We start from the raw sequence: 19,455 nt of genomic DNA, 5'->3' as shown, positions 1-19,455 counted from the left end.
GTCGCCTAGTTAGTATTCTTTTTTTTCTTAACATTTTTCTTAAAACTCAAATATCTCAAATATGCTACAATGGATTTTTATGAAAATTTCACGAATAATACAAAATATCAAGGTCTTTTATCATGTACATTTTTGTTGATGACGTCACTTCCGGTCGGCCGGTATATTCGTTTTTCTTTTTGTAAAAAGTGATCTTGTCCTCCCTTTTTCGCAAAAACGATTAAAGATAGAAAATTGAAAGTTTCAGGAATGATAGATTTTAGAATTTCTAGGGCCGATCAGTTAAACTACGATCGTCCGTCACTTCCGGTCCGCTCAAACAGCATTTTTGGAAAATTGTGTTTTAAAATTTTTTTTAAATCAAATAATCTACAATTTTTTTCCCATCAGAATATGTTTTAAACTTATCAAATTTTAATATGAGCAGGTCGCCCGTCACTTCCGGTCGTCACCGGAAGTGATTCTAATATTTCGATATTTGGAATTTTAAAGCATATACGTTTTGTTGACATTTTTGTACTGAATACAAAACTAAAAACCTTTTTAAAATCGGACAACGCATTGCAGAGATATTAAAGTTTAAAAATGACGTTTTCCGGAAATCTGCATTTCGCAGTGTAGGTTAAAAAATTAGTTTAAAAGGAAGTCAATATGATAGTAAATGATAGTAAATCGTACCAAATGAACCCTATCAATTCAAAATCAAACGAAAGACCCACTTGTTGCTCGCAACAAGGTGCTTTCAGGTAAAAACACGATAGCAATTTGTACCAAAATTGATTCCGAAAATTGTTTATTTGTTCCTAAAATTATTATTACTATTATCTTAGAATTTGTAAGGTAACCGACACTACAGCCCATAAAATTTGGCTTCGTGCAAAAGAATCATACCAGTGATCTATCTCCCTTCGTTGATGAGATCAGTAGTGACCACTTTGATGCATAATATATATGATCTACTGAATTGTTCATCCAAATAACCGTAGCGTTATTTTTCATTAATTAAAATCAAGTTAGTTTGTCGAAAGATATCGAAGACATTTCAAGAGGTTTTTACGGTGCTGTTTTGTTGCAAAACATGAAGATACATCTTGTATACTCAGTTATTAAGAGAACGATAGTACAGTTTTGTTTTATCAATCAAATAAAACAGAGTAAGTAATGTCAGATTGTCTTTCACGTCAGCATAATTCCACTTGCATGATGTTATCTTTGAAGTGATAAGTTTAATCAAATCTATTCACTACGCTATTCACTATGCTACGCTCCCTCGTGTCATATATTATGACCACGCCCATCGGGTATCTGCACAGGAATCAAGTCAAGTCGTACCCAACCCGACTCGCACCCAAACCAACTCGAACTCAAATGGTCAGGTCGTACCCAAAACTATGTGGTTCACTCGTACCCAAAATATTTGAGTACGACTACACTAGTCAACTCGTACCCATGGGGGAAAATATATTTATACTAAGAAAATGAAATACAAATACGAATAAAAGCCATTCATTTTATTTTCTTATAATAAATATTGATCTGCCCGTATTCAAATACACTGAGATCTAGGGATGTTATATATATATATATATATATATATATATATATATATATATATATATATATATATATATATATATATATATATATATATATATATATATATAAATTTGTTAAATAAAACATAAATTAAAAAACATAACATATGAATGAAAACTATTGTATTTTATTTTCTTAGTATAAATATATTTTTCCCCGTGGGTATGACCTGACCATTTGAGTACGAGTTGGTTTGGGTGCGAGTCGGGTTGGGTACGACTTGACTCTGCACATAACCAACAATATCATATGGGGTAATTACTACATAATTATTCTGGAAAAGGAACAGCCAGCCTCGCACTAATATTGATTGATCTCAAGCAGACCAAATCGTGAGAAGACGCTTAATTTTCTATTTCGTGAATCAAATAATGTGTTTTGTTTATTTTTGAAGGTTAAATTTTCAAGTTTTTACGTTTATAAAGTTGAATTTTGTTAGCTGACAATAAAACAGACACAACTTAACATTTTGTTGACAGTGTTTATTTTAGAAATTCCCGTTCTATAAATAATGTTAGATCAGAACAGTTTAGAAAAGTAGATCCGGCAAAATTTTGTTGATGCAGGTATCAAAGAAATTTTTCGACCAATCAGAAGCGGCAATGTCTCATCAAACGAATAAATATTAAATGACACCTAAATAACACTACGTTGACAATGATGCAAGGTATGTGTAATTCTTGCTGCGCTCGCCAGAACGGTAGCACCGTAAAGCTCCTTTCACAATTGGCGCACGAGCACTTTACAACGCTTTGCGACCGGATTTTTTAGATTCGCACGAGCTCTCTCATACGTTGCACGAGCTCTCGCATACGTTGCACGAGCTCTCGCATTCGTTACATGCGTTTTAGTGCTCGCATCAAGTCTCCTCAAAATAGTGGACATGCACACTATTCAGACGCGACCGAATGCGATCCAAACCATCGCAGTGCAACGCACGAACATTAGTACAAACGTTTTACAACGTTTTGTGTACTCGCAAGAGTGATGCACGAATTTGAAAGGTCGTAAGATGAATCGCAGTTGTTAATGCGCGTTTTGTGCGACCATGAGACTGTTGCTCAAGATGTCTCATGTTATCTTGCAATGTTTCACTATCATTGCACGACTTATTAGTAATATGCCATGCTTTGCCACTAGTATATATACCCTGTATAAGCATCTCTGTTTCAGACCACAATTCAACAATAAACATTTATTGCATGCTGGTGGGGGAAATTTGAAGATTTATTTCTCCAAGAAAAATGATATTTACCAAGGGCATCACCCGCGGGAATTCTTTTTTTTTGGGGGGGAATAAATCTTCATATACCCTGAACATTAATGCAATAAACGAACAACATATGAATATGTAACGTACCGAGCTACTTGTACTGCCAGGGGAAGGGGTTCGTGCCTGGTCTTTTCCAGGGTTTTGGGGTATACACTAACAAAGTCTTATAATATAATGATTTTCTATGGTGTCGGTCCTAATGTTTTTAGGTCTTGCACCCTGTTCTAAGTAGTCTTGATCTTCTGTGGAATTCCGCATACTTTCAGGCAAACCTGAATCTCTTGCGGCTTTACTCCTACTTTTATTTATGCTCTCCTGAAGTCTATTAAACTCATCTTCAAGCCCCATTAATTCATCTTGCAGGTCTGTCATTATGTCAAAATATGCCACTCAATATAATGATACAATCTAACTAACAAAATATAAACAAAGCAAATAAAACAATGCAAGTGTATCTAATTGTTAACCCAAAATCCAACCGCTGCCACCAAATTTCTGTAACGTACCGAGCTACTTGTACTGCCAGGGGAAGGGGTTCGTGCCTGGTCTTTTCCAGGGTTTTGGGGTATACACTAACAAAGTCTTATAATATAATGATTTTCTATTGATTGTCAAAAATGATTGGTATAGCCTAACCTTACTTAGGTTAATAGTCAACAAGTAATTTCAGGGAATCTAGAATATTTACAAACAAAACAAGGGGTATAAAAAAATATATATAATTGACACTGTGTGTGATGTACTGGTGCTGCCTTGTTCAGGTCGGACAGTACACACCCACAGTGACAATCCACTGAGGTCAACCACTCAGTTAAAATGACTGACCGTCCTCAGATTACCGCATACACTGTAGGCTGCCTTATTTAGGACGGACAGTATATGTGGTAGCCCTTCAACCACTGTGCACACTGTAGGCTGCCTTATTCAGGACGGACAGTGAGCACAACGGCCTGGACGACAGTCTGATCAGCTACTAGAGTAATGAACAATGGCTAGCCTCTCCGAGGAAAGCCTACTGTGACACACTGACAATCCAAAATGACTGCAACCTACAGTATCAAGAGGACAACCTCTCTATGACTTATCGAAAACACTTAACACCGTTACGAACGGGCAAGCTCTGTATTGACACAATACCTTTTATTATCTAACAGTCTTCTCTCTTCTGCTGATTTCTATTTAAGCAGCCGACAGCTGATTCACTGTCATATTTATACCCTTGTATCACGTGACATAAACAAAGGAACTAAAAGAAAAACCCGGTCCGGGCCGAACCTTAAATATCCGGAATTATTACAAATATACAAAATACGTTGATTTCTAAAAATTGTTTCATTGTTTGATTTCCTCTGTTACTCTCACTTTTCTTTCATAATTTCGAATCATAGATAGTTAAGTTGGTTTTGAGATATTTTTGATTTAATCATACTTGTCTACATCATATGCTCATATCTATGAAATGGCCCTGTCATGTGACTTTTTAGACCAATCAAATATAGAATTATCATATGCAGGTATATTAATCAATGCTGCTGCATCTCTGTTTCCTCTTGGGCGGCATGTTCTCTCGCTTTGAACTATGTCTACAGAAGAGCGTCGGAAATGGGCGGTTTATATACCCCATCTGACTCGCACGAGCATTCGTACCATGGAACGTATGATCGCACGTTCAATCGCGTTGGCGCAAGTTCAATGGTCTGATCACCTGTCTCTCGCGCGATCCTATCGCTTTATCTTTCAACAGTCGCTTTCATTGTACAACAGTCGCATATAGACGCAAGATATATCGCAATATTTTAATGCTTTTACATCGCACAACGCTCGCTTAGATCGTGCGAATTTCGTACAAATACTTTTTTCAAATGCGATTATTTCGGCAACAGTTTACGATTCATATCTAATTTTATCAGTCGCACGAATATTCAGTCGCTTCTGCTCGTAAACCAATTGTGAAGGGGCTTAAAACAAATTAATAGAGTATAAATAGTGCCTGTTTGGGAGGGCAACAGTTGAAATTGATACAATGACCGTAGCGCACCCCTTTTGCAATTGAGGCAAATGGTACATACATGTATGTTTGCAGTATCCGACTATATTTACATTTCCCAGTGTCTTTGCCTGTGATAACACTACGTATCGATTTTGTACTATATAACCCATAATACAAATGATGCCTAATTGAGGCGCCAGCGGGGTTTGCTTATTTATATTTAAAAATTTAATCGTATGATGGCATAAAGTTATATAAATATAAGTAATAAGGAATCATTCTTTGAATATTATGAGGTGATAATTTCGGTCGGGGCGTGATCAAATCTATCATAAAGCCCTTCGGGCTTTATTGGATTTGATCACGCCCCGACTGAAATTATCACCTCATGATACTCAAAGAATGATTCCTTATTCCTTATATAATCATTTTTTCAAACAAGAAATACTTTAATTCTGTTTGTAACACGCTTGCTGATTGGCTAAAAAATTATTTTATATCGGATAAAGAATGTTGCCTACGTCATAGTAAGACTAACGTCAAAAACATACATAAGGTAGCTAACACATTTCTGCAAAGCAACACTGGGTGGAGAAAAAGAAAAATGTAAATATAAACAATAAAATGCTTTCTTTTGTGATTCATTCGGAATATGAAGATGGCGACATTGCAGGAAAAATACATAACCCGCGTAGCGGGTTACATGTATGTAAATAAATTTTTTCTGCACTGATCGCTACCTTCATAACCCGCATGAATCATCGAAGAAAGCATTTTATTGTTTATATTAACATTTTCCTTTTAACTCATCAATAAATTGGTTATAAATAGTAAAATTCAAAAAATTAATCTTAATGTACATGAGTACGTACGCAAAAAGAAACAGGCAAATCGTCTCCTGTAAGACTTTGAGTCTGACATTATCATCACCATTCGTGCAGTCCGTGATTTTTCTTAAGTCGCTGTAGGTTTCAACCAACGATAAACAGGGCGTGTCGATTTTAGTCCTGCCAGTTTCAGCCGCTGTAGATTTCGATCAATCGATAAACGGGACGTGTAGATTTCATTCTGGCTGTTTCTATAGAGCTACGAAGTGACTATAAGTTTCTGTAAGTAGTAGAGGGAATAATACTTGGTAGATGTTAAGATATACATGTAGAATTAACGTCGGTTGAAGTATTCCACACGCTACATCATTTATGTTTTATTGGTCCCCTACCGGTTTCACCGGAGGGGACTATAGCTTTCCTCTGCGTCCGTCAGTCCGTCTGTCCGTCCGTCTGTCTGTCCGTCCGTCAGTCCGTCTGTCTGTCCCACTTCAGTTTTCCACACTTTTTTTCTTTATGCATTTGAGGAATAATATGAAACTTGCTTAACAGCTTCAAAATGTCAAACTACAGATCAATTTTACACTTTCGTAGCGTCTGATTGACATATTTTCGAGAAAATTAATTTTTTATATTCCAATTTTTTAATGTTCGGTTTCGTTATCGGGTTCGGAGTGTATTGAATAAACGAGGCCAGTATGTAGTCAGTAATAATATCGTGCGTTACTTGTACCGTTCCTTTTATCATATCTAACAAAAAAATAAATTCTGTAAAAAAAAATGTTAAACATTGTGTTGTAAATTTAATCGGCAGGGTTTTTTTTGGTATTATTACAATCGGGTTCGTTGTCGGGTTGGGCTGTTTAACTGTTTGGTTTGATTCGGGGTACAGAAGACGGTAAGAAATGATATTGTGCATAACAGTGCATTGTTTTCACAAATTTTTACCAGCAAATACAGAATAGACTTGGCGAAATTACAGGAGATGAAATAAAGAGTATTACTTCACCTATTTTGTATTTAATTTCTATATCGTTTTAATTTCCTGTTCTTTTTTCTCTGATTAAAGCATGATATCTCGTTTACATTTTACAATGGCTCTGAAATAGTTGTGTGCTTGGAAGCTTTCATAGAATAATACAAACCGGTAGGGGACATGTATTGCTTATGCAATACTCTCAGAATGCTTGTTTTCATAGTTTTATTTCATGATTGAATAATTTCTAGCTCTTTGATTGGCTGATATCCACAATCTAAAATCAAAGTACTGAGAGTGCTGAAAGACGGGGTCGTGAAAGTTTGAATTTGTAATTGTCCACGTTTTTCTCGAATATGCTTCCAAAAGCTATCCGGGAAAATCAAAACAAGTATCTGATATCTAATTTCTAAAACCAAGCATCTATATAAGGAATAAGGAATCATTCTTTGAGTATTATGAGGTGATAATTTTGGTCGGGGCGTGATCAAATCCAATAAAGCCCGAAGGGCTTTATGATAGATTTGATCACGCCCGACCGAAATTATCACCTCATAATATTCAAAGAATGATTCCTTTTATTTATATTTATATAATTTTAGGCCATCGTACGATTAAATCTTTAATTATAAATAAGCAAACCCCGCCGGCGCCTCAATTTGGCGTCATTTGTATTATGGGTTATATAATACAAAATCGATACGTAGTGTTATCACAGACAAAGACACTGAATTATGTAAATACAAAATATATAATTTCATCCGTATTCACACCGTGTTTGATTACCTCATTATTCTCTCAGACTTGATCCCTCTTCCTTTAATACAAAGTACAATATTTTTTTTTGAAAAACTGAGACTGGTAAAAACTGGTTTTTCATAACTGAAAAGTGAACTTTATTTATCACAGTCTGGTATTGGTATAGAAAGATAAATAACTCTCTCTCTCTCTCTCTCTCTCTCTCTCTCTCTCTCTCTCTCTCTCTCTCTCTCTCTCTCTCTTTCTCTCTCTCTCTCTCTCTGACTTCCATGTCGGAGAAGTGCCTAGTTTCATTTCATATCCCAAAATAAGATCAGCCTCGATGCAGCAATGGTATCATTGTTAAATAGGAAAATACTTAATCAAATTGACACTTGTATTGACTTTCATCTAATGATGATCGTTTGATTCAGTGGGGACCCAATATTAGAGCCATTTTAACAAGAGCTTGGACTTTGGGTAGTTGTGTTAAACAGCAATGTGACGTAGGCCTGTCTATTTCATTGTCAGCTACTCAGCCATGGCTCTCTGAAATCAATAAGATTTGTCTGGCTTTTGAGCTAAGACTACGCAATCAGTGCATATTTCGCTTAAAACCGCGTCATTTTTGACTTGTTTTGACACAAGAATTAGATAGATACGTAAATGTACTACTGAAAGTCAAAGGCATTGTTAAAATGGTTCTATGGTTCAAGAAAATGTCAGCCTCGTTGAAATACTGAATACAGATATTTAATATTCATATAAGGGTAGGACCTAATATTATGGCTCAAGAAAAGGTCCGCCTGTTGAAATACCGAATGCAGAAAATTGATATTAATATCATTACATGTACTTGCTTTGATTTACCCTGATGATCTAATATAATGCTCAAGAAAAGGTCAACCCGTTGAAAAAAAATGTTATAAAAACATGTAGTTAAACAAAGAATCAGGTACTAGTAGTTAATACATATTGGTTATATATTGATGTTCATCGATATCAAATTTTTTGATTCAGAGGGTAGGACACAATATCATAGTACACTTGAAATGTAATTGAAATGCTGTATGCAAAAAATGCACAGAGTTTTAACCCGATGACCTTTAATTTCAGCGGTAGGACCCAATACAAAAATATAATAAAAGAAAAGAAAGACCGAAAAACTGAACAATTTATAATGATTAGCACAAAAACCCTAGTGCAAATAAAAAATAGCAACGCTTGCAGGTATCGTTGTATTTGAATTGTAATGAATATTTGATTTTAAAATGGGTAACGTTTTTAAGCGTGTATCATATTGGATGAATGGGCAAAAAGAGGACATTTGAAATGTCCATTGTTTACATGATAATTTCAAGTTGCTAAGTGTGTTGCTAACACTGAGGGTAATAGAACGGATTATCAACTGCGTCTAAACCAATCAGATTTCAGTATTTAACATGAAAGTATATTAAAACGAATTGTTACATGCGCGTAAACTATGCGCGTACTGTTCCCCAAAGAATTCACGTCATTTATATATAAAAGTAGTAAAGTTTTCTGTAAAATTAAGACATTCAGTATAATAAAATAAATAGTGCCTGTTTAGGAAGGTAAGAGTTGAAATTGACACCCCTCGAAAACTCTTAGCCTCCTAAGCAGGAACTATTTATATAATGGTGTATTAAAACCATTATGTATATTGGTAAAACCTTTATGTATTATGGTGAACGCGTTACATGCAATAGTAAATCCTTTATATGATGTGACAATTTTATTATATGCCGTTGTTGAGTCATTGTATGATGTGGTCAGTTCTTTACATGATGTGATCATTTCATTATATGGTGTGGTAACTTCTTCATATGTGCAGTCGTAACTCTTTATGATGAGGTAAACTGGTTCTCGCTAAAAAGTTTTAATGGGGAAGAGTTCCAGTTTTATTTTAAAAAAGATGCCGCGTTCATTGTGACAGTGTATATGTCGTATGTTTTGAAGTCACGAGAGAGAGAGAGAGAGAGAGAGAGAGAGAGAGAGAGAGAGAGAGAGAGAGAGAGAGAGAGTTTATCTGTCCTTTAAACATCGATATCATAGTAATATCAATTATTGAACCCATTTTGTGTGAAAAATCGAATTTATTATAAGAAGAGTATTCTTTTAATTTAAGAGGAAAAGAAATTACAAAAAAATGAAGCAAGCGTCTTAAAATTAAAGTCGAAAGACCTATGTTTCAATGTACCAGGTAGGTGCTACTCCTCGCTGATCAATGCCTCCAACACAAAAGGAATAGACATAAATAAAAATTCGTTTTCATTTCTTTTTTAAAAAAAGGGACATATTTTTAAAAATTATACTTCGAACAAAAAATCCGAAGTTAATAAACGGTGTTTAAAATCTTCGCAAACTTAATCGTGTTTAGTATACCCGAGTGGTTACGCAGGATGGCCGAATAATCATCGAGACTAACTGCTTGGTATTTTTAAGGTCTTCCGTTGGAAACGTGATTAGTGATTGTAGTGCTTTTTCTTTCTTTCTTTCTTTCTTTCTTTCTTTCTTTCTTTCTTAAGGTCTTCCGTGTCCAACGGAAGACCTTATAGTGATTGTATTGTTTCTTCTTTTTTTTCCATTTTTTTTGTCCACAAGATTTCTCAGAGATGGCTGGATAGATTTTATTGAAATTTTCAGGACTAATAATAAGTGATAATATCTCGAGGCGTTTTTTCAATTGTTCAAAATTCACTTCCTGTCGTCCGTTTCCTGTCCCGCGTCCAAAAACCTTGTTCCCTCGAGATCTAAACTTTGTGGGATGATAGACCTATATCTGTAGATATGTTTAAACTATTTTGTTTTGTTCGTCGTAACTTCCGGTCGTCACCGGAAGCACTTCAAAAATAATAACTTTTACGCATTAAATTCTTTTTCCATAGAATAAATAATTAAGTATAAATCTATACATAGGTTATGTATGCGATATTATATAAACAAAAAAATTCTACTTCCGGTGAGATATCTCAAGTATCTCAGGTATCTTTTTTGAAACACATTTTGTACCCACGAGATCTCAGAAACTATTAATGATCAAGCCCAAAAACTTTCATGGGTGATAGACATTTGATTGTTGATGTGTTTAACCGGTATCATTTTTTCTTCCGTTACTTCCAGTCCACACAGGAAGAGTTCAAACAAATCGAGCTGTCTATCAGTTTAACTGTTTTTCTTTGATATTTGTTGTTAGCTCAATGAACAATAATGTACAAAGGGCAAGTATACAAGAAATATTTTATACAATTTACACTGAGCACTTCCGTTTGTCCGTTTCCTGTCTCGCAACAAAAAACCTTGTCACCTGTAGATATCAGAAACTATAAAGACTTGAACATCCAAACTTTGAGGGATGATAGACCTTTAGTTGTAGATGTGTTTAAACATTTTTGTTTTGTTCGGCGTAACTTCCGGTCGTCATTGGAAGCACTTCAATTTTTTTTTATTTTTACCTATTTAATTAATTTTCCCTAGAATAAAGATATTAGTACAATTCCTTACATATGTCATCTATGCGATGTTAAATAAGCAAAAAAAAAATCTACTTCCGGTAAAATATCTCGATTATCTCAGTAAGCTTTTTTAAAACATATTTTGTACCCGCAAGATCTCAAAAACTGATCAAGACACGAAACTTTCATGGATGATAGACATTTGATTGAAGATATATTTAAACAGTTTCATTTTGTCGTCCGTCACTTTCGGTTTACACCGAAAGAATTCAATCAATTCAAGCTGTTTATCTGTTTAAGTGTTTTCATTCGATAGTTTAAGCTACTTCGATAAATAATAATGTAAAATAGGCAAGTAAACAAGTAAATAACAAATTTAATTTTCATTTAGCACTTCCGTTTGCCCGTTTCCTGTCCCGAGACAAAAATCCTTATTTCAACGAGATCTAAAAAATGGTGAAGACTTGAACAACCAAACTTTGTGGGATTATAGACCTATGTATGTACATGTGTTAACACTATTTCGTTTTATCCAGCGTAACTTCCGGACGTCACAGGAGGTACAACACATTTTGATTTTTTAAAAATATGTTGGTTATTTAGCAAGGAAGTAACATTTTAGCTATAAAAACACAAAAAGTCATCTACACGTGATAAAAACGTAAAGAAGAACTACTTCCGGTGAGACATTTCAAATATCTCAGCTAGCCTTTTTTTTTAAAACAAACTACCCACAAGATCTCAGAAACTGTGAGAGATCAATAAACAAAACTTTTATGGATAATGGACATTTGATTGAACATGTGTTTAATGGGTTTCATTTGGCCGTACGTCACTTCCGGTACTCACTCGAAGCGTTTTAGCAATAGAGGTTTATTGTTTAACTTTAGAATTTTTTTTAACATTTCACTCAGAGTGATGCACAGTAACGTACCTTAGGTAAATGTACTAAAAATATCTACTTTTAATTTCTTTAATCATCCGTTTGCTCGTTTCCAGTCCCGAGACAAAAACCTTTTCTTAACGAGATATTATAACTGAAAAAAAACTTGAACATCCAAACTTTGAGGAAAGACAAAACAACGTATGAAGATATGGTTTGCTATGTTTTAATCGATCCGTCGTAACTTCCGGTCGTCACAAAAAGTACTCAAAAATTGACATTTAGTCTTTTTGTTTTGTTTAACTTAGAAATAATTTATTCCGTATTCTTTTACAGTATATATTGTATCCATTTTATTTTAAAGAGAAATGGATTTTTTTAATACCGATAGACATGAGGAACGGAAGACCTTTTTGTTACTATAGCAACAAGAGTCTAGTTTCTTTCTTATTTTTTTTCTCCTTTATTGTCGGCAGAATTTCTCAGAGAAGGTTCTATAGATTTCTCTGAAATTTTCAGGGATGATAGAAAATGATGATTCCTCGAGGTGTTTTTTCATTTTTTTCTAAATTCGTTTCCGGTTGTCCGTTTTCTGTCCCGCGACAAAAAGCTTGTGGCATCGAAATATCAAAAATGATTAAGACTTGAACATCCAAACTTTGCGGGATGATAAATTATTGTTGTAGATGTGTTTTAACTATTTTGTTTTGTTTGTCGCAACTTCCGGTCGTCACCGGCAGCACTTCAAAAAATTTTGTTTTTACGTTTTTAATTTATTTTCCGTAGAATAAAATTTTTAGTATAGATCCTTACATATGTCATCTATGCAATGTTAAATAAACAATAAAATTCTACTTCCGGTGAGATATCTCGATTATCTCAGGAAGCTTTTTTTAAAACATATATTGTACCCAAAAGATCTCAGAAACTGTAAGTGATCAAGACACGAAACTTTTACTGATTATAGACATTTGATTGAAGATGTGTTTAAACCGTTTCATTTTGTCGACCGTCTCTTCCGGTCCACACTGGATCAAGCTGTTTATCCGTTTAACTGTTTTCATTCGATAAGTTTAGCTACTTCGATAAACAATATTGTAAGATGGGCAAGTAAGCAAGAAATAAAAAATTAAATTCTTATTGAGCACTTCCGTTTGCCCGTTTCCTGTTCCGAGACAAAAAACCTTATTTCGACGAGATCTCAAAAACGGTAACGACTTAAACAACCAAATTTTGTGGGATGATAGACCTATGTATGTTCATGTGTAAACACTATATTGTTATATCCGGCGTAACTTCCGGTCGTCACAGGAAGTACACCCAATTTTGATTTTTTTAAAATAATTTGGTTATTTAGCATGGAAGTAACATTTTAGCTATAAAAATACAAAAGGTTATCTACACATGGTAAAAAACTAAAAAGGTTTTACTTCCGGTGAGACATATCAAATATTTCAGGTAGCCTTCTTTTCTCAGGATCTCAGAACCTGTGAGAGATTAAGACACAAAACTTTTATGGATAATGGACATTTGATTGAACATGTGTTTAACTTGTTTTATTTGGTCGTACGTCACTTCCGGTTCTCACTCGAAGCGTTCAAGCAATAGAAGTTTTGTTTTTTTTACTTTAAAATTTTTTAACATTTTACTCAATGTGATGAACAATAACGTATCGTAGGTAAATGTACTAAAATATCTGTTTTCAATTTCTTAATCACTTCCGTTCGTTCGTTTCCGGTCCCGAGACAAAAACAGAAATTACTAAAACAAAAGTCTTTTTGTTTTTATTTCTTGGGAATTCCTTTACAGTTTATATTATATCCATTTTCTGTTTACAAGATAAATGGATTTTTGTACAGATTAATACATGAAGAACGGAAGACCTTTTTGTTGCTATAGCAACAAGAATCTATTTATATTTAATTTTTGATCGCACAAAAAGGTAATACCCCTATTCCGATGGTTTTGAAAATAATTAATATCGGGATAAATAAGTTCCAAAACGCTTGTCATTGTAATATTTTACATGTGTTTTTTGAAGAGACAGAATTAGATTTATCAATTAAGCTCCGAAGAATTACATGTATATTTAAAACACGCTAGCAAGTAGAAATTAAATTGTTCTATGTTAACATCAAGATACATAAAGTGATCTACCTAACTGTTTGCGCGGATATAGAAGCAGAGGGGTATTAAATTTCTACAAAGTACAATCTTTTTTTGAAATTCATTTTACTTTAAAATTAAAAATTAAACGCATACTCTATTAAAAATTCATTCGATTTATCACACATCGATGTATCAAGAACAGAGAACTCTCTGTGGCATCTTTTTAAAAGAAAAACTGGACCTCTTCCCCATTAAAACTTTTTAGTGAGAACCAGTTTACAACCTCATCATGAAGAGTTACGACTGCATATAACGAAGTTACCACACCATACAATCATACATTTATATCTACCATGCATAATTTCCTCTTTTTCTTACGGAAAAATATAGTCAATATAGTCAATTCATAGCTCTATAGAAACAGCCAAACTGAAAGTTACACGCCCCATTTATCGATTGGTCGAAATCTACAGCGGCTGAAAGTGACAGGACTGAAATTGACACGCCCTGTTCATCGATTGGTCTGAATCTACAGCGACCATAGTAACACACGGACTGCACGAAATAATCATGATGATGCCAGACTCAAAGTCTCACAAGAGAAGATTTGGCTGTTTCTTTTAGCTAACGTACTTATGTACATTAACAGTAATTTAGTGAATTTTACTAACCTTTCATAATCAATTTATTAATTATTTTAAAAAAGATGTAAATATAAAAAATAAAATGCTTTCTTTGATGATTCATGCGGGTTATGAAGGTAGCGATCATTGCAGGAAAAATTAACATAACCCGCTAACGCGGGTTATGTATTTTTCCTGCAATGACGCTACCTTCATATCCCGAATGAATCACCAAAAAAAGCATTTTATTGTTTAAATGATCACATCATGTAAAGAACAGACCACATCATACAATGACTCAACAACGGCATATAATAAAATTATCACATCATATAAAGGATTTACTATTGCATGTAACGCGTTCACCACAATACATAAAGGTTTTACCAATATACATAATGGTTTTAATACACCATAACATGATGTTAGTACTCCATAAAATGAACTTATCACCTATAAATGTCAAGAAAAGGATTTTGCAACTGCACATGAAGAGTGCACCATATTATATAACATAACGATTGAACAAAAGTTCATTATGAGTTTAGCTCTATATGAAATTCGTTTATCATATCATATAAAGATTTATTCATAGCATATAATGAATGAACCACTGTACATAATGATCTTACGACATAACGTAATGATGTTACCACTTCATATAAAGATTCTACCCCTGAATATAATGGTGAAATTACAGTATATATAATGATGTTAGCACTGCATACAATGATGTTAGCACTGCATATAATGATATTACTATTGCATATAAAAGATATACCAATTCATATAATATGAAATTGACCTTAAGGCAGCTATGGCGTTCCTTAAACAGCAGTCAATACGGCAAGTAGACTGGAAGCCAATAAAACACCTATTTAATATGTAATACATCTGTGTATAACCCGTCGGCTCGCGCATGAAGTTCAGTGGTATTCAGGTGATAGATTGTTAAAATAAAATTCACAACTTTTCAAAAATGGCACATTGCGTTTGGAAACTTTACTTTCGATCCAACCTTCAACCTCTTCTATTGTTTAATGAGCTCCACCAACTGAATCATCAACGGCGTTGTGAATTCAGTTACGTAACTCATTCCGCAAATCGCTACATCTTTTGAATCAGAGCAAGAATATTTTGATCAATAACACTATTTGGTTATATCCTTTATAGAATTTGGTTTATACATAGAGGACTTAAAAAGATTTAATGCGTGTTTTTATAATATATATTAACTGAAATGCATGAACATTTTCTGAACTATTTTCTTACGCGTAGACTCAATTCATGTGTTCTACGCGTGCCTTCCGGTTTGAGACTTCTAATAGACGGGGTCATGTGACCCCGTCTAAAAAATAATATACAATTTTTACTGTTTTACGGTCAATACGATGACTAACTTCCCGAGAAGTACAATATTAACCGAGCCAGAGTATGTATCAATTCGTCGCTAAATTATAATATGAAAAAAATCATTGCTGGCTTTTTTTTTCAATTAATATCGTCACCTCTCCATCTGCTCGATTAATATTGTACTTCTCTGGTAGCTAAATCATCGGATTTGACCTAAAAAAAAAAAAACCCAGTAAAAATTGTATGATATATATTGATACTTTCATCCATTAAGTCGTAAGTCACTTTATAGGTCGTCTCGCTAACATCAAATTAATTTAACTTAAAAAATCAACGGAAACATAACCTTAGCGATTGCGGCATACACCCAGCTCGTTGCGTGAGTTGATGTACGACAAATAAATGAAAGAAACAAGCAAGTGAACAACAGCCCATATTTCTCGCTGTTGATAATTCCACATTTGTTCAAAGGCAACAATTTCCAGAGTATTTTTGCAAACATCAATTTATTAAGATTTGAAAACACAATAAGTAGATAGTCATATTGGGGGCACTGGTGACGGCGGCCTTCCCTGGCCATAACAGGTCTCCATTCCTTTATTTACCCATTCCGATAGGCAGTCCTGCCTGTTGTAAATACAGAGCTTCCTGGGCATTTGTGTCTGCTCCATAGCCTGTTCCCAGGGCGCTCTGCCCCTGGCCCAACTGTGAGAGGAAGTAAGCGCCGAGGCCGCCCAGCGCCAGTGCTGCCACAGCGCTGTTGGTGTTGGAGGAGGAGGAAGTTGTGCTGGTGGTGGCGGTGGGATCAGCGGCTGTAATGGGGAAAACACACATGAAAGGTAGGTATGAACTGTTTTCTCTCTCTCTCTCTCTCTCTCTCTCTCTCTCTCTCTCTCTCTCTCTCTCTCTCCCTCTCTCTCTCTCCCAAAAACACAAATCTTACTAGCGCATTGCGGTCCGCTGTATCCATAGTAGCAGACACACACGCTATCGTAAGTTACGCCTGTGACGGCTCCTGTGACCGTCAAATGGTCTATGAGACAGAAGCCATTGGCGGCAGCTGTACACACAGTGGTGGCTCCAGGACCGCCACCTACGGCAGGAATGGTGCATGTCCCTCCACCCAGCGCTGCTTGGGCTTTACGAAAGCCTAAAATACAAACAGACTGTTAGGAAACTGAATTCAAGTTGCATGGAAATTGGGGTTTTTCATACTTACCAATAGTTAAGCACACGACACACAAAAGAACCTTTAGGGAGTGCATCTTAACGTAGACTGCGAAAGAAAAAAAATAGTATTAACTGTTTATCCCAATACAAGTGTATACACTTATTGAAAAGTCTTCTCTAGTGATAACGAATTCCTGAAATGGTCTATAAATCTTTCACAAAATTTGTGGAGTGGAAAAATTTGAGTGAAAACGCGGTCAGTTATTCCAAAAAGTTTCCTCTGAGGGACAATGTTAGAGTTAGATAGGCAAATTTAATTACATATCATTGCCACACCTGACCACTCTACCTCTCCGAAATAAAAAATCTTCAAATACAATGCTAATACACGATATTGCTACTGTTATTTATTAACCAGAGGCCGTATTTGGTGAAGTATAACCCCCCCCCCCCGCCCAAAGAGAGAGAAGGAAAGATTTTTTTCGAGGCAAAAGAACAGGGCTTTAAAATTATTAGACAAGTATCATATTTTTTCATCGCAAATCGTATGCGATTTAAGAAGTATATAGACCCCATCATTACAGAGAATGAATTATAGTAAAAGTAGTAAAAATGAGTAAAAATATATGAAATTCAAAAAAAAAAAGATGTGAGGAATATACGAAAAATAAAATTAGAATAAACATGCATATCAGTAATATAGTGATTGAAGATCTAACAACTGAATAAATTGATAAATGATAGATCAGTGAAACATTCCCAAAAAAATTTGATAAATTCGGGATAAAGCAATCACCTTGAAGTGGAGAGTCCAGCAGGTCCTGAGAATTCGAATGCACGGGAAGGCTAATGAGAGGAAACCGATGCGTGGTTTATATACTTATGCTCGTCGCAGATCCATCACTCTTACGAGGGTGGTAGGGTAATTATTCCATCCGTCCCCGCGTGCTTTCTCTAGAGGTACATAGCTATTACATACAAAAAAATGCCTGTTTTCGGATATTGCGCGAGAAGATATGAGATAATTTCTCATCAAAATCGAGTCGTATTGGCCTTATAAGGTCTATGTAAGGAACGGAGGTGGTGTACCACAAGCTGTTTATAAAATTTTAATCTTTGATACTTTAGTCTTATAATCAAACAGGTGTCAGATAGAGGCTGTCGTGCTACTTCTTCTTTTACGTACAGTAACAATGGGAAAACGTCATCATTTTGTGCATAGCTACAGAAGAATGCTTTGTAAGCAAACGTTTAGGGGAAAAAACGGGGAAAAAAACAACATTACGTTGGAGCTACAACTGTTTATCTGACTTTTTTTTTAAATTTGGGAATAAAAAATGTTGATTGGCAAACGCAATTGTCTCCATGATGTTTGCGACGTGATGAGATAGTGTGGATAAATATACGATGCAGATTGTTAAAAGTTCAACGGAACTGACATCGAGATTAGCATCATTTTCCAACTGGATACACGTGTCATGTTGTAAATTTTGTATTTACTGCCACCCGGTTAATTCAAAACTTGTTAAGTATTTGATTTTAAATAGTAAAGTTATACTTAAAAAGTTTTGAATTTACCGGGTGGCAGTAAATACAACATTTACAACATGACAACTGCCACCCGGTAAATTCAAAATTTAAAACATGAAACACGCTTCACTGCATTTAACTAAAAACGATTCTTGTCAATATTTTCTATTTATTTTCTTCATTTTCTTAACTTATCATATCTCTCTCTCTCTCTCTCTCTCTCTCTCTCTCTCTCTCTCTCTCTGCGAGTTATCGTTCTTAAACCCATCGATTCAACACTTTAAGGTCAGACGACACGTTCCTCAATTTCAGATAACTTTTTCCAGGAATTTGTTAATGGTTTACTACTACTTTGACAAGCTTTCTTGCAAAAAATTAGGGTACCTAACCAGGCATTTCTGCAAAATACTAGAGTATGCAATAATAATCTTCTTGAAAATACACTTGAATTGCTGATATAAAAATAATACAACTACAGCACAGCGAAATTCACTATATTAGAACAATATCTCCGCCGGGGAGGGGACTTGAACTTACGACGTCTAGAACCTTTACGCTTATGGCAGTGAGCGGCCACGGTTCTCACCACTCGACCATCTAGACAAATATCAAAATCCAAGTAAATTTTGATCATTTTTAAAGTAATTATAAAATTAATATTTTTTATTGGAACTCTTTATTACGAGGAGATACAAAAAAGATTTTTGAGGAACGTGTCGTCTGACCTTAATCGCCAAACAAAATGAAACATAGTACACACACACACACACACACACACACACACACACCAGTATCGTCAATTAACGGTATGGTTTTATACCTTGAGGAAAAAATGGTTGAAAATCGAGAGCCATTTACGCAAAAAGAAAGGTTAACAAGTAAGACCCTTTTAACAAGGGCTTGCACTTTGG

At 34.9% G+C, this 19,455-nt stretch overlaps 1 protein-coding gene across 2 annotated transcripts; it reads right to left on the bottom strand.

The window, feature by feature from the left end:
- Positions 1 to 16,331: 16,331 nt before the first annotated feature.
- LOC128179473 (uncharacterized) lies at positions 16,332 to 17,911 on the bottom strand. Of its 2 annotated transcripts, XM_052846906.1 has the most exons (4): positions 17,811 to 17,910; positions 17,064 to 17,120; positions 16,788 to 16,994; positions 16,332 to 16,656 (listed from the first exon to the last, which is right to left on the bottom strand). In XM_052846906.1, the coding sequence occupies exons 2-4, from the start codon at positions 17,107 to 17,109 to the stop codon at positions 16,442 to 16,444; spliced, it is 468 nt and encodes a 155-aa protein (XP_052702866.1). In that variant the 5' UTR covers positions 17,110 to 17,120; positions 17,811 to 17,910; the 3' UTR covers positions 16,332 to 16,441. The 2 variants fall into 2 exon arrangements, with proteins under 2 accessions (XP_052702866.1, XP_052702865.1); XM_052846905.1 differs by having other exon boundaries at positions 16,332 to 16,994; positions 17,811 to 17,911.
- Positions 17,912 to 19,455: the final 1,544 nt, after the last annotated feature.

The sequence above is a fragment of the Crassostrea angulata genome, chromosome 4, assembly GCF_025612915.1.
Source record: "Crassostrea angulata isolate pt1a10 chromosome 4, ASM2561291v2, whole genome shotgun sequence".
Taxonomy (NCBI): Eukaryota; Metazoa; Mollusca; class Bivalvia; order Ostreida; family Ostreidae; genus Magallana; species Magallana angulata.
The sequence above is the reverse complement of the archived record's forward strand: the minus strand, read 5'-3'. Positions and strand labels throughout refer to the sequence as shown.

Excerpts from the sequence above, each read along its gene's own strand:
- LOC128179473 (XM_052846905.1), bottom strand. The coding sequence starts at position 17,109 with ATGCACTCCCTAAAGGTTCTTTTGTGTGTCGTGTGCTTAACTATTG. Across the intron at positions 16,995-17,063 it reads TGTCGTGTGCTTAACTATTG|GCTTTCGTAAAGCCCAAGCA; the intron begins GTAAGTATGAAA and ends TTTGTATTTTAG.